At 35.1% G+C, this 16,148-nt stretch overlaps 1 protein-coding gene across 3 annotated transcripts in view; it reads right to left on the bottom strand.

The window, feature by feature from the left end:
* Window positions 1-4,060: 4,060 nt before the first annotated feature.
* LOC131544800 (sialoadhesin-like) overlaps window positions 4,061-16,148 on the bottom strand; it is a 222,623-nt gene continuing 210,535 nt past the window's right edge. For all 3 annotated transcript variants that reach the window (XM_058783268.1, XM_058783269.1, XM_058783270.1), the window contains 8 exons: window positions 11,887-12,225; window positions 6,706-6,996; window positions 6,300-6,404; window positions 6,073-6,153; window positions 5,703-5,756; window positions 5,554-5,625; window positions 5,354-5,428; window positions 4,061-4,528 (listed from right to left, as the gene is read on the bottom strand). In XM_058783268.1, the coding sequence (XP_058639251.1) occupies window positions 4,521-4,528; window positions 5,354-5,428; window positions 5,554-5,625; window positions 5,703-5,756; window positions 6,073-6,153; window positions 6,300-6,404; window positions 6,706-6,996; window positions 11,887-12,225 (1,025 nt within the window). In that variant the 3' untranslated portion in view covers window positions 4,061-4,520. The remainder of the gene's footprint in view (window positions 4,529-5,353; window positions 5,429-5,553; window positions 5,626-5,702; window positions 5,757-6,072; window positions 6,154-6,299; window positions 6,405-6,705; window positions 6,997-11,886; window positions 12,226-16,148) is intronic.

The raw sequence follows: 16,148 nt of genomic DNA, 5'->3' as shown, positions 1-16,148 counted from the left end.
CGCTTTATTGTGTATTGCTGTACACCCAAAGCACTTTACAATCATATGGGGGGGGGTCTCTCCTCAACCACCACCAGTGTGCAGCATCCACTTGGATGATGCGACGGCAGCCACAGGATGGCACCAGTGCGCTCACCACACACCAGCCACAGGTGGAGAGGAGAGAGTGTTGTAGAGCCAATCAAGTGGATGGGGATTATTAGGTGGCCATGATTGACAAGGGCCAGTGGAGGGAATCTGGCCAGGACACCGGGGTTACACCCCTACTCTTTACAATGAGTGTCATGGGATTTTTAATGACCACAGAGAGTCAGGACCTCGGTTTAACATCTCATCCGAAAGACGGTGCCTTTTTTTTTTTTTTACAGTGTAGTCTCCCCGTCACTATACTGGGGCGTTAGGACCCACACAGACCACAGGGTGAGCACCCCCTGCTGGCCTCACTAACACCTCTTCCAGCAGCAACCTAGTTTTCCCAGGAGGTCTCCCATCCAGGTACTGACCAGGCTCAGCCCTGCTTAGCTTCAGTGGGCAACCGGTCTTGGGCTGCAGAGTGATATGGCTGTGGCCTACTCTGCTGAACTGATTACACAGCGCTCTGTTGCTGTCAGAATAACAAAAAGGTTTAAAAGTGATGTTTTTAGGCTGGTCTGCCCTCGCAGTCTAACAGCACTCGTCACTGTCAAAACCACTGAGACGGCCAATCAAATCAAAGCAGGCGGCGTTTACTGTTCACTGAAGCAGAGCAAGAATTCCAAGCAAAAGTGTCAGTTTTAACACATGTACAATAGAACGAACAAAGCATTTGATATTTGACAACTGTTTTACGATAGAAACAATACTTTTACGATACTTGACTAATATGGCTGTTTTGAATTGAAAATATGGTATTATTTATATGATTCTTGTAATTAGGAATTCAAATTAGGAATACAAATAAGAGAGAATGTATGCAGATTTAAAAATATTATTTGCAAATAGTTCAAAATGATTATTTATATGCTAAATTTGGACCTAGCATATTCTTCACTGTTCTATTCCTTTATACTTTATTAAAAAATAAAATAATGAATAACAAATTTTAAATAAAATAAAAATAACATAAAAATAAGTAATAAATGAAAAACAGAAGTATTAAATTAAAGTATTACATTAAAATAATAATGATAATAAGGTATAAATAAAATAGTAAAAAGTAATAAAGTAATAAAGTAATAAAAATAATTAGTACATGATTTAATAAAGTAATAAATAAACAATAATAAATACATATAAAAATAAGTAATAAATGATAAACAGAAATATTAAAGTAATACATAAAAACTAAATAAAATAATAAAACAATAATAAAGTAATACAAATAAATAATAAAATAAAGTAATAAAAAATCAAGTAATAAAGTAATGAATAACCATTAATACATTCATTACTTTTAATAAATTATATTTACATTTTAATAATACTTTTATTTATTAATAAAACACATTAATACTTTTACCACAGTCTAAGCAGTGAAAACTTAACATTTTAACATTTTTTTAAATTAACATTCTAAAGTGACTTGCACTGCATTTAAGGAACACTTTTATAAATAAAGCATTATAATAAACCATTATTTGCGTCTGTGGCTCCATGATGAACCTTTAACCTCCACTGAACCGTTCCTTTGCACAAAAGGTTCTTTAGGTTATTAAATGTTCTTCAGGCTTGAAAAGCCAGTTCTTTTAGGAGCTGTTCATTGAAAGCTGCTTTGGGGAACCAAGAATGGTTCTTCTGTGGCATCGCTAGGAATTCTGGGCCCTGTGCGCTCTGTCACTGTTTCCCCTCACTTCTGCTGCTGCTGTGAGTGCATGCGCTTCACTGGTTCATGTATTCCCTGGAAACTGAACTCAGGAGCTTGTCATCTCTAGTGCCATGCTGTACTGTTTGAGCTGCAGGAACACTTCAGATATTACAAAACACTAGATAGGATTCAACAATTAACTGAACACTACACATGATATATAGAAGACACTTCTTTAAAAACATTACAAATCTTAATGTTCATAACTTTTGACTGGTAGAGTATATTACAGTTCAGTTAGGTTTTTATCATTTTCCACATATTCAGTCCAGTCAGTTAATAAACATGTATAATATTCAGTCAGACGTGCTTTTTTAATAATAATAATAATAAACTCAAAGTGTTCCAAATGTTTCTGAACTCATTTAGTTAACTTTTCAGTTCTAAATCATTTCTGAAGCAATTTCTTTCTCCAACCACTGTTTATCATCAGGAGACTGATGTGGTTTCATGTGTTTTTTTTAAATATTTTTTTTTAAATCATGTTTATAGATCAGCGATTCTGAACCAGGGGCCACTAGGGGCCTCAGCAAACATGTAAGAGGGACTTAAGATGACTTAAAATCTTCACATATATTTGACTTAAAATGTTCAACAATGACTAAAACTATCTATATATTTGGATATTTAGCCTAATTCAGTGCTTGTTCTGTCTTAAATCTTTTTATTAGTTTCTCAGAAACCAAGAGCTCCAGGCTGTTCTACATACTGAGAAAACATGAACTCACACTCAAACTTCATTCAATTTAAAATCAACAAAATATTAGAAAATGGACTCAGAAGATGAATTTTATTGTGCTTCCACACACTCTACAGGGGGTCAAACTCATTTTCACTGAGGGACACTTCAACATTACGGCTGCCATCAAATGTACCGGTTGTAACTGAAGATTGTACAAATGTTACTCAACATATTGTTAAATAACTGTGTTGCCAACACTGACTGTTTACATTAGCCGCGGAACTTGCTAACTAGCACATTATTAGGAAAGATTCATAAAATAACCTCATACTCACTTCTTCTGGAGGTGAAGCTTGATCACGAATGATTCTCGTGAACATAAACACATTTAGGTAGATCGGAGGATGCACTCCCTTCAAAAACAAACAATCCAGGAATCGTCTCTTTTCTCTTCTGTCCATTCATTTAAAAAGTACTTGTTTTCAATTCTATTTCTATTTTTTTTTTTTCTTGTTCAAGTTTGAACTCTGAACTTTTACATGCTTGTATATACTTTAATAATATAAAAAAATTATTTCTGTAGCGTGTGTAATTGTCCTGCGGTGAATGAGTGTATCATCACTTTACAACACATCAGAGCTGATGATATTCTTCTGCTATGCTTTGGTTTGTTTATCATGCATCTTAATTTAAGAATTTGAATTTCTGTTTAAAGTCTGAAAGTCTGCTTAAAATAATTATATTGCTTAGTTCTTTTTTGTAGAAAGAAGATGCTGATCATCTCTACTTGTCATGAAGATATAAGTCAGGTGCGCTTCAGGAATCAACTGCAGGATTCTCATCATAATGTGCTGGACTCTGACTGACTCCACGAGGTGATCTCATAGAAGTGTTCATTCATGTTTCCTCATCAGTGTCTGATGTTCATGACTCATATCTGGTAAAAGATGCTGAAGACACAAACATGTCCTCCAGCTCAGGAAACAGACATTACTCTAATGGTCAACTGTCCAGCATATGGTGGATTATTTTGTTCATAACAATAACTGCATAATCAATCCACGCCCTCAAAAAAAAAAAAAAAATAATTAATTAAAAAAGTTCTACAGTCAAAGCAAAAGGCTGACTTGTTTCTAATCTGGAATTACTTTAACCTATTTTTAAAATGGCAGTAGATTAACAATTGTGAAAAACTCATGCAAAGAAAACATTTATATTTAGTCATTTAGCAGACGATTTTATCCAAAGTGACTTACAAATGAGGACAATAGAAGCAATCAAAACCAGCAAAAGAGCAATGATACACAAGTGCTTTAACAAGTCTCAGTTAGTTTAACACAGTACATATAGCAAGGTTTTTTTTCTTCATTATATAATAAATAAAAAGAAAAGAGATAGAATAGAAAAAGAATAGAGCAAGCTAGTGTTAGAGGCCTTTTTTGCTTTTGTTAATTGTATAATAAATAAGAAAACAAACAGTTAGAATACAAAAAGATTAGAAAAGCTATAAAACACTGATGTTTGATTTTGTTCGTATTTTTATTTATTTAATATAAAACTCACTTCATTAACTGCAAAAAAAGTATAAAAAAATATATGAATGTAAAAAGCAGTATGTGGATATGTTAAAAAAAAAAAAAAGAATTGGCAAAAACACAAGCATTATTTTGTAAGACAAAACAAAAACATATATTTAACCATCAACCTAAGGCTAATTACAGTTTAATATTTTATATTATTTATTCTATAATATTTTTTTATTTTTATTCTATATATTATTCTTGGAACAAAAGTGCTCACTGGTAAAAGTGTTTTACTATATTATAGATAGATTTGTTTGCTTGCATGTGTACAGATAATACAGTGCGTATCTCTCAAGTATTTCAGTCAAGCATGTGCAGAAGCAGTTCACTCAGATTGATTTCTGAAGCAATGCAAGCGTTACTGTGTCTGCTGCTGTGAATCTCTTTCAGCCGTCTGCTGTCTTCACTGAACTCAGGGACCTTTAAACAGAGAAAAGATGATGCAGGTGATGTTAATAATGCAAACCTCTGATTTGAGCTCATTCTGCTGATGATTTGTGACCCTGGACCACAAAACCAGTCTTAAGTCGCTGGGATATATTTGTAGCAATAGCAAAAAATAAACTGTATGGGTCAAGATTATTGATTTTTCTTTTATGCCAAAAATCATTAGGATATTAAGTAAAGATTATGTTCCATGAAGATATTTTGTAAATGTCTTACTGTAAATGTATCAAAACTTAATTTTTGATTAGTAATATGCATTGCTAAGAACTTAATTTGGACAACTTTAAAGGTGATTTTCTCAATATTTTGATTTTTTTGCACCCTCAGATTCCAGATTTTCAAATAGTTGTATTTCGAAAAATTGACACTTAAGACTGGTTTTGTCGTCCAGAGTCACATTTACAGTTTTAAGATTACAGTGAACTTCACAAGTAACTGAATCACTTAAAGCAGATTTATAATGTAAAAGAACAAATATATGCTCCAGTATGTTACAACAAGTGAAATTGTGAGCTTGCTGTCAGTTATTATAAAATAAACAATTGAACAATTGTAACAGAATTAGTTTTATTTTATTTTTTGTTTACCCTTCTTCCTAATAAGAGCATAAGTTGCATCGGCATCTGAAGAACACAAATCATCAATAATAAAATAATGATCAAATGTAAGATTTATATATTTCTTCAGTGAGACACAGCTTTAGAAGTCATTCTGATCTGTAGCAGAAACGGTGCATGATGTTTAATACTAAAAGAGATAGTTCACCCCCAAAATTAAAATGTTCATAAATGTGCACACCTTTGCTTTTGCATTTCTGTACTTTTGTTCTGACTTCTGAGTATGTCACTTCATTTGACTCTGCCATGCGATCATCTGCAAAAACAAACAAAACTATATTTATTTTTTTATTTTATGCACCATACTTTGAAACACTATTAAAGTTACTGGTTAATGACTGATAACATATCGTCCAGTTGTAGTGAAGAGGGGTTTTTAACCTTTATCCACAGATATCTCTTTCTGAACAGTGACCTCTGAATATATGACCTCCCAATATGACTCTGGATCATCTAAAACAAACGTCAACATTAATGAATGATATTTGCTGATTTTGAATGGTATGTTTTAAGATGGTTTAAAACTCAACCTTTGTGTCTCTTCTTCACTTCAGTCACGTCATCATAAATGTGATCAGGATCTGCTGGACAGAAAACAAACATTTGAGGAGAAAATGTAAACAGCAAAGCAGTCTTGAAGAAAAACAAAATCATGAAGCTTAAAGGGATGGTTCAGAAATATATTTTTAAGAATGCTGCGGTCCAAACTGAACCCAACTGATTTTTTTTATTTGTATTATTTGTACATATTATATTAATAATTATAATAATATATATTTTTTTGTTCCACAGATGTCAAAGTCATACAGATTTGAAACAACATGCTTAATTCTGTGTGTGTGTGTGTGTGTGTGTGTGTGTGTGAACTATCCCTTTAATTGATCAGTTATTGAGGCTGACCAGACTGTAGAGGAGAGTTTTCTGGTTGAGATTCTCCAGATTGATTTGGGACTGATGTCTGGTTAATGTTACGCTGCTGATCTATAATAGAAACAAAGAGCATTATGGTCACTTAAGAGTATCTGCAGTGATTACAGTGAGATCTTCTCATGAGCCTTTATTCAGAAACTGTATCTTTCCTTTGTTGCTGTTCAGTTGTATTAATCATGTTATGAACTGCTCCACACCTTTGTTCTTCTTGTATCTCCACAGCAGCAGCAGCAGTGAGATGAAGATCAACAAGCACCACAATCCCAAAACCACTCCAGTGACCAGAAGACGAGATGAAGCTGCTGAGACCGGATAACATAAACATGCAGATCTGATTGTAAGTCATACATGATAATATTTCATAAAACCTAATACTTTAAGGCTTCTGACTTCAACCCCTGTGCTCCTGCTGAGTATAACATTAATTTTAATAAACATAACATTGATAAACATTCAATGATAATAATAAGGTTGATGATAAACCTTATTTGCCTCAAAAGGAGGCGTTTTTAAGCCACACAAAACTGATAATTATTTTTTAGTTCATCAGTGTGTATATTAATGGTCAACAAAAAGCAAATGTTTATCATAGTATTTACTCACCATTAACAGACAGATTTATTTGGTTACTCTCCTGTGATGATTTTGGTCTTTCATCTCTCTGTCCTCTACACCAGTACTGACCCTGTTTAGACTCAGTAGCTCCTCTGATAGTGAGAGTTTCTCTGTTTACAGTGTAACGATCAGACGACTGTAACATTACTCTGTTGTTTCCACCTTTAAACCACTCATATCTCCAGTCACTGTGAGACTCTATAACACACGTCAGATTGACTGTCTTTCCAGTGAATGCAGGACTGTCTGGTGTCACAGTCAGTGTAGATCTGGGTAAAGCTGTTAAAGATAAAAGCAGACAAAGATAAAGATAAAAGAGACTTGCAATGAAGTATTAACTCACAGTAATTTATATATAAAATTAATTTGTGCAGTGGCGTGGAGGGGCAGGGGCAAAATGGCATTAGGAGGGCACAATCGTGGGGGGGTTGTATGGGTTTGGTCCCCCTCGGCTAGGGGTGGGTGATATGGCAAAAATATCACGATTCTTTTTTTAGAAATATCACGATTCACGATTTTATCACGATTCTTTGTCATGTTGGTTTTTCTATTTTGCAAGTTGTTTGAGCATTACAGCCAAACTAATTTCCCTATTATAAAGACAAAGCCTTTCAAGGTAACAAAATATAAAAAAGTATGGCGGATATTTAGGCCAAAGTGGGTGAAGATAAAAATCGTTGTCATTATTTTATCTTTGTTATTAAAAAATGAGAGCAAAGATACACATAATGTACAAATAAAATAAACCGTGTTTTATTTTCAGGTAGTCTACAATAGGTGTATTTATCAGGAGCATTCAAGAAACTGAATGAACAAATATAAAAATAAAACACTATATAGATTGATTCCTATTAAAGCAACTGTATTAAAGTTTTTCAGTCAAGAGTATTGAGTGATTTTTCTCTTTGTGTTTGGTGTTTTATTAACATTAAAGGAATAATTCACCCCAAAATTAAAATAGGTTAGTGTTTTATTTTTATACCTTCATTTACTCACTCATAAGTTGTTTTAAACCTGAACGAGTTTCTTCTGCTGAACATAAATTATATTTTGAAGAAGGTGGAAAACCAAACAGTTGCTGGTCTACAGTGACTTCCATAGTATTTTTTTCCCTACTGTTAAAGTCAGTGTGAACCAGCAACTGTTTGGTTAGCCACATTCTTCAAAATATCATCTTTTGTGTTCAGCACAAGAAAGAAATTAATACTGGTTTGGGACAACATGTCAGTGAATAAATAATGACAGAAATTTATTTTTAGGTTGAACTACCCCTTTAATGACAGTCGGCAGCATGTTTAGTTCTGTCCTTTAAGACCTGCACGCATCTAATATACAGACACGCATCCGTTTCTCTCAGCTGTTTACTTTCATTTTAGACATAACCGAGTCTATATATAAACCTTGTGTGTTTTAACAGTATTGGCACAAAACATAACTTAGTTCAGTAATCAGGCGCTGTTTGACGGGCTTTTTAGTGCGCGCGCTTTGGGTGTATGTGCTCAGAAAAGGCGCTCGTCAGAACAGCACACGAATGAATCGTTTAACCAGTAAGTCTTTGAAGCAGATGCAGATAATGTACTTTTGTGATTGCGAATAAGTGCAGTGTCCCGTGAGAGTAACTCTACGCTGAGTTAACACTGATGTTATGTGGTGTTGTACAGTACATAGAGACGGCGGCGCCAGAACTGCAGCTGATAGAATGTGCGCTGTAGCAAGATACTACGATATTTCTTCAAAAAGGCAGATCGTGGAGACATTTTTATAGTCCACGATCAAAAATCGTCATATCGAACACCCTTCCTTCAGCAGATCCCCCCCTTCGCACCTGAATTAAACGTTGTCAAAAGTTATCATTATGCACTTTTAAAAAATATCTCTCAACCGATTTCTTCATTAGGGCCTTTCCTTGATTTTTTTTTTTTATTGTTGCATTTTTGTTTTAACACACTGGTTATTGTAGGCTACTTTGTTTTACTTTATATCTTTTATGTTTGTATTTTGTTATTTTCTGTGAAATATTTTGACAACAGTTTAATAATATTTAGCAATGTTAATCAAATGTATATTTGAAATGCCTAGAAATTAGGTGCTTGGATGATTTGTACATATAAATAGTTTCAGTAGAAAAAATCCTTAGCGTTGATCCCTGAACAATATAAAATGCAGGTAACTATTAATTGGTTAAAATTCAAATATAGATAATATTTAAGTACAAAATTCAAATTTAGTTTTTTCAGCAATTTTGACAGCCCTAAAACATACTAAGATTAGAAGTGCAACACAGGAAACATAAAATAATATTTTTTTAGCGATTACCTACATCTGTCCTTCTTCAGGTCAAGACATTTGTGAAGCAGTTTGCTACAAGTTCTTAGAAGATTAAAGCGATATTTGTTGAAGTATTCATGCAACATTTAGACAACATTTTGTCATCAGCGCTGTTCAATGCATTTAATCAACACCATTGATCTCTTTGAAATGAAACATCACAGGTTGATCATCGATTGAGCTTTATAAAGTGGCCTTGAGACCTTGTTTAATTCATGAAACAATCAGTGTTTTAAGCATATAATAATAATAATAATAATAATAATATAGCATTAAGCTTGATAGATCTTGATCCACTCAAAATCACTGCCAGTGAAGTTTCCGGATGCAAACAGGCACAAATGATATTGTCTCTGTTTGGCAGTACCTAGTCTCAGCCTCAGATGTCATGCATACGGCGCACTTATCTGGAAACACTTCAGGAGTTTCGAAGTCCTCGTCGGATTGGTTGAATTATACAGGATTTCCGGGAGACGTGTGTGTCACGTTCTTTAACGTTCCTCCTGGAAACAAAGATGCCGTGACACCAAACCCTCTCACGAAAGAAGAAAGCTGTCATGTTTATAACTGACGACGAGCGCTTGTCAGGATCAAATAAACGCTGGATTTTCAAAAGTATGTGAAATATTTAAAGTTCGCGGCACAGAATCTTTCAAATACATCTGAGAGTTTTACAGTTATAGTTATAGTTATTTTCTGTTATAGAGTGGGGGAACTATGATGTCACTTTGTAGGCGAAACCCGGAAGCGAGTGCATTTTATCACTTCCGGTTCATCGTCACAGAGTCAATGGGTTTTTTGAATGGGATTTTGGTTAAATCCCTGAAATAAGGTCCGTGGTTCACACAAGCTCAAGATACTTTCACGTTTTATTCTACAACATAAAACACACCAGTTACACCCCACTCCTGATTTTTTTAAACTGTTACGTTTCTTAAAAAAGACGGTTGTTAAGTTGCTAAATGGGACTACAGACGCTGTCGGAGACATTCAGCGTCATCACACCGAACAGTTTATCAATTTACAGTATTTTCCAGTTGTAGTATAATTTGTAATACAATTAATTTTAGGATAACCAATGAATAGTTTCCTGCATTTTATATTGTTGTTCGACAATGTTTTTTTGCTTTGCCCTGAAATGCGACACGTCTTCGGATGGAAGAAGCTCGTTTTATCGCTCACTGATGCAGAGACTCTGGTTCGGACCGTAAGGTAAACTCATATTACGATTATTACATGTAAACACTACATTTGCCGGCTTTACTTGGTGAAAGTGAAACTTTAATGATGCATAGTGCTTAAAGACATGTTAAAAGTAAATGTTTAGAAAACGTCTTAGAAAGCATTGAGGATTTCCTAGAAGCAAGGATAATTTTAATTTTTTTTTTGTAACTAACCACCCTAACAAAATGAGAGCTGAAATGTGGTACTTTGTTCACTAAAATAAGTTTAATCTTACCATATCCAAAAATTCGCTCACTCTGCTGTTCTTTAAAAGATTAAATGCACTAGAATTTTATTGAATAGTATGTGGAGACACGTTTTTAATTAAAATATTCATATTAATCAAGGATTTATTGACTTTTAATGCACCTTATTTCGAAATGTACAGAAATATGTGCTTTAAATGGTCTTTAGTTAAGATTATTTCATTCATTTCATTTATTACTAATGTCTTATTTCAGTTTTAGTTTGGCTCTAGTTTTGTATTTATTCCAGTTTATATGAAAAGGTTAATGTAGCGTGGATTAAAATTCATATACAGAGTAAATACGTTTCACTAAACATGTTAAAAGTACGTTTGAAACAGTTGTTGGGAGCGCGCTGGTGGTGACGCTGAAGACGAGCGACTGTGGTGCTGTAGTTCGTTTATAGCCTAAGTTTAGCTTTTCAGTTCTAGCGCTTTTATTTCAGCTTCAAAATTCAAAGTTATATTATTTTGTGAAGATTTTGTGAAGATTATCTTGATGGACAAAACGTGTAAGTTTCATGAACTATGATTGAACACAGAGTTTATTTTTGGCAATAATCCAAAAGCCTATGGAAAAATCCCTTTGACTTTTTGTGGAGGAACCAGTTTCATGCTAACCGTCGATCTGCCTACAGAGTGACGTCATAGTTCCCCGCTCTATTGTGGTGACATTTATTCACCCCGAAACGTGACGCTGAACGAAACGAACTGTGATTGGTTGTTTGACATGTCGGTCAAATGGCCTCATGGGCGGGCCTTGGCCAATAAAACCTGCCATCTATTCCAGACCTTCAGCCGTCAGTCTGGCTACGCGAGACAGTACCTACCCTACACCTCGGAGTCTGATGAACTTGAGCAGCAAACTAACTGACTCTCAGCTGCATAATATCCTGACTTTGTCATCTGCAGCCCAGTTTGGAAAACATTTGAAAAATAAGCACCAGCTTCATGTCTCTCATTAGAAGTCACTGACGTTGCAAGCAGACTGTATGGCTTTTATCTTGAATAGCTGTGTTTGGCAAACTCTCTTATGCTATTCATACACTTATACACTTTTAATTGAGCTATACATTTAAAATAAATTTAAATACATTGTGTTGTTAAATCAAACTGAAATTAGTAAAATTATTCCAATGAAAAATGACTAGTTGTGAACTCAAACCTTTAAATGCATGCATTTTCCCTCAAAATGACACAAAACCATTTTCTCTGCCACACACTCAGTCACAAACACAATCTGTCTAACGGGCTACAAAAGTGCATTGTGAGTGACATCAGCATATATGCATTTATATTTATGTATATACAAACTACTTTCCCTGAAAATCTGTTGGAAACACCGTTTAGGAGGACAATGATATTAATCTTACCGTTCACAGAGAGAGAAACAGAGCTTGATTGTGATGATTTTGGTCTTTCATCTCTCTGTCCTCTACACCAGTACTGACCCTGATCAGACTCAGTAGCTCCTCTGATAGTGAGAGTGTCTCTGTTTACAGTGTAACGATCAGACGTCTGTAACATTACACTGTCTGTGTCTTTATACCACTCATATCTCCACTCAGGTGTCCAGTCTGATCTCCAGACATATGTCAGGCTATTTCTCCGTCTCCAGTTACTGTGAGACTCTATAACACAGGTCAGATTGACTGTCTCTCCAGTGAATACAGGATTGTCTGGTGTCACAGTCAGTGTAGATCTGGGTGAATCTGTAAAGAAAGAAGACAGAGCTTTCAGTGAATTATGTCAGAAACAAGATCTGATCTGAGCTCCTGTATTTTCATAACACTGATATGGAGATGAGAGTGATGGTCTCTTGTTTTTTTGCTCCTGTCAACTAAATGGTTTCATAATAATTCCTCCGAGAACTTTAGGTATAGTAAAGTTAATAACGTATTAACCTGTTTCTCAGCTTTTTTGTTGTTGTTATTGATCATGTGAATATTTATATAATATTTGGTTAGGAAATGAAATAATAAATAAATGAAACTTTTCAGTGTAACTGCAATAATGATAAATGCACATTGAGAAACATTGCACTTTCTTCCAGCTGTATTTTCCTCTGTATTATTCAGTATAAATGTGACCTGTGCTGGAAAAATGAGTTTGAACGTGAACGGACTAATTATGAGCTGCAGGCAAAACAAGTGAAAGGTCAGTTTTGGTTGAACGAGGTTTTCACAAAAATGAGTTAATTAAGCTCTCGTCTAGTGATCCTAATGCTCCACATAGCAATCAAACATCTAAAAATGCCTTTATTTGTGTGCTTTCTAAAGTTTTCAGTTTTTCTGCTCAATACTCGACAGCTGCTTCCCCTCAGAACAAGTGTGGTATTGTTGTAAAGCGCACCGATCCAGCTTTGTGAATATTGTTGTGAATACTTGATGTCATGAGTCTGAACCAATGAAACGTCATTATCAAACCCATGCTGATGTAAACAAACCAGCTCAAAACACCTTTACATGCTTTGTGTCTTATCACTTAAACATCCTTCCTCTGAAAACACGAAAAGAAAATGGCAGATATTTCAAATGTTTAAGTTTTTATTTATTTATTTTTATTCATACTGGTTGATATTGTCTGATTGCTCTGATGGCAGAATGATGTGGTCTAAAATATTTCAGACACTTTTGGGCTGTTTCTCACAAAACTATTGTATAAAGGTAGAAGAGTTAGAATATAGCACATGGGTCACATATACAAATTACATATACCGCCAAATAACGTTTACACGTAGTTACGTTATGATAAGTAATATTCAGAGCGTGGGGGGAGGGGGGGATTGCCCCGGTCTATACCTCTCTGCATCAACTGAATGATTTTTTTTTTTATTCCCAGTGAATAGGAGTTCAAACTCCCACCCGGATGACAATAATAGACCATGCAAAATACCAAATAAATAAAAAAAAATATAACACTGCAAACAATAATAAAATCACAGAAGGACTTTAACTGTAAGCGACACAAGTATACGGAAAACAAAGGTATTGTTTCCTATTTTTTCCTGATGTTTGTTATTTAAAATTTTATATACACATTTTTATGAACTGTTTAATTTTATTTACTACGTAGGCATGTTGACAATAACGTCTTCAACATTGTCTATGACCAGATATGTTTTTAGTGGACTTTCAAAATTTGCTTTGCTTGAGAAAGCATGAAAATATACAGTTATGATGTTTGTTTTTCATATGATTTCGGGTTAGTTTTGCATCAAAACATCATGAAGAGTCATAGCAACAGAGCGGTGGAGTCATAGCAACAGAGGAGTCATAGCAACAGAGCGGAGGCGCCAAAACTGAGGAGAATCCGTTTACCCGGAAGCTTCTGTCACTGACTAGATTTACAGAAAATGACCACTGTTCTTCATAAATAATTTTACGTACTTATTCCCAACGCTTTATTAAGCTTCATGTCACATCTCAAATTCTAAGGTATCAACTTATCATGTTCATATTAATTAGCCCGTGAACTCATTCTCTCAGACGCCTGGTATGCGGTGCATTCGCAGCTTATGGACGGAACGCCACTGATATATATATATATATGTATATATATAGTGCCGTGAGTGTTGTGTTTTTAAGATGACACTTCATAGTTCAAATTTATAATACATTTTGAGATTCCAGTAACCAGTTTCATTGTTGCATCTGTTGTGAACACGAGAACAGGAGCTGGTTGCATAAAACTGTTTTAGACTAGTCTTATAAGATAGTCATCTAATTTTTTTCTTTAAGACTGGTCTTTACTTTGTAAGCCAGTTGCATAAAATCTTAGATTAGTCTAATTTAAGACTAAAAAGTAAGACTGATTACCTCATGGCTAACTTTTCCTTACAATCTATGTTGCCATGGAAACCAACTGTCAGCTGTGCTAGATTCAGAAAAGTGGCCAGACTTTTGTTTGTCTTGTGCTATGGCAAATTTTAATCTTTGGTTTTATGAACGTGCAATAAGAAGAGAAAGGGTTTTCAAAGACCGTTCAAATCCACTGGAAGTCCTTTTCTGAAAAGGAACTGTTCGAAAAATTGAGATTTCCAAGTCATGTGATTCAACAATTAGCATTTGACTTGGAGAAGCAGCTGAGGCCCGAAACTTCATGAAATTGTAGCATCCCTCCCCTGCTACAAATATGTCTAGCACTACGCTGCTTTGCCACAGGATGTTTTATTAATGCAGCTGCAGATGTAATTGGGTTACACAAGTCTACAGCATCAAGAATCATTCATAGAGTTTCCTGTGTGCTGTCAGGCAGACTTCCACTGTATCCGACTGATGTCTCTACCTTGAATAAGGTAAAAGTGGATTTTTTCGACATTGCTGGATTTCCTAATGTAATCGGGGCTGTTGATGGAACACACATTAGGATTCAAGCACCTTCAACCCATGAGCCCTTGTTTGTCAATAGGAAAGGTTACCACAGTATCAATGTGCAGGCAATCTGTGATGCCAAACTCAGAGTGCTCAACTGTTGCTCGCTGGCCGGGATCAACCCATGACTCAAGAATTTTGGTGAATTCCCAAATTCATGATGCATTTGAGAGAGGAGAATTGCAAGGGGTGCTTTTAGGTGACTCTGGCTATCCACTAAAACCCTGTCTTCTCACGCCCTTCTTGAATCCAGTCACTGCAGCTCAAACTCGCTATAACACAGCCCATGCCAAAACAAGGAATGTCATTGAAAGGTGTTTTGGAGTCCTGAAACGAAGGTTTCATTGTCTGCATGGAGAGCTCAAAATGAAACCAGAGAGGGTTTGCAACATAATCTGTGCATGTGTTGTTTTACACAACTTAGCAAGGTAATGAATACAATTTTAGCCATAATTTCAACTCCTAGCTACATTTCCCCAACAATTTTAAATTATAGTAGTAAAAGATCACTTTGCTTTTAATAGAGATCTTGCACTCCCAGACCTGGAGGAAGACCGAATGCTTGAGGAACCAGCTTTGGAGATCACCGAGGCAGGAGATCTGGGCGTTATATTCGACAGATGATTGTAGAAAACGTTTTCTCTGTTTGATTGAGAAAACTGAAATAATGACTATTTTGAAATGTACTTGACACATTTTAATTTATTAATCAAACCAATATTGACAAAAATGTCATACAGAGGATCAGTAACTTCTGAAATACAATATAATCTTAAAATCACTTTAACAGAACTACCTTAAAGGTGCTGTATGTAGGATTGACACCGAGTGGTTGAACTAGGTATTGCAGTCCAAATTCATATTGGAGACGGTTTTTTTCACCCGGCCCCTCCTCCTCAGGCTTGACGCACTCGCAGGTTGCCAGATCAATGACGTCAACAGGAACGAGCGCACATGACGATGAATACAATTAAAAATGCTGTGTTTTACACCAACTGGCAACCCGCGGTGCTGAAATACAATTGGGTAAACTGGCAGTGGGCGGGTTTCACAAACCATAACAAACACAAATATTCCGGGTCGGAATGCACATTTTCAAAGGAGAATAACTGACTGTAGCATTGTTTTTCACATAAACAAGTATGTTAACTTAGCATGTTTCTTAAATATCTGCAAACATATTATGGTATTTTTATGCTTTAGTAAAGTCAAAATCCTACATACAGCACCTTTAATATTCACTTAAATACATGTCAAATCTA

This window comes from Onychostoma macrolepis, chromosome 07 (genome assembly GCF_012432095.1).
Source record: "Onychostoma macrolepis isolate SWU-2019 chromosome 07, ASM1243209v1, whole genome shotgun sequence".
Lineage (NCBI taxonomy): Eukaryota > Metazoa > Chordata > Actinopteri > Cypriniformes > Cyprinidae > Onychostoma > Onychostoma macrolepis.
Note: the sequence above shows the minus strand (reverse complement) of the source record. Positions and strands in the feature narration are given on the sequence as shown.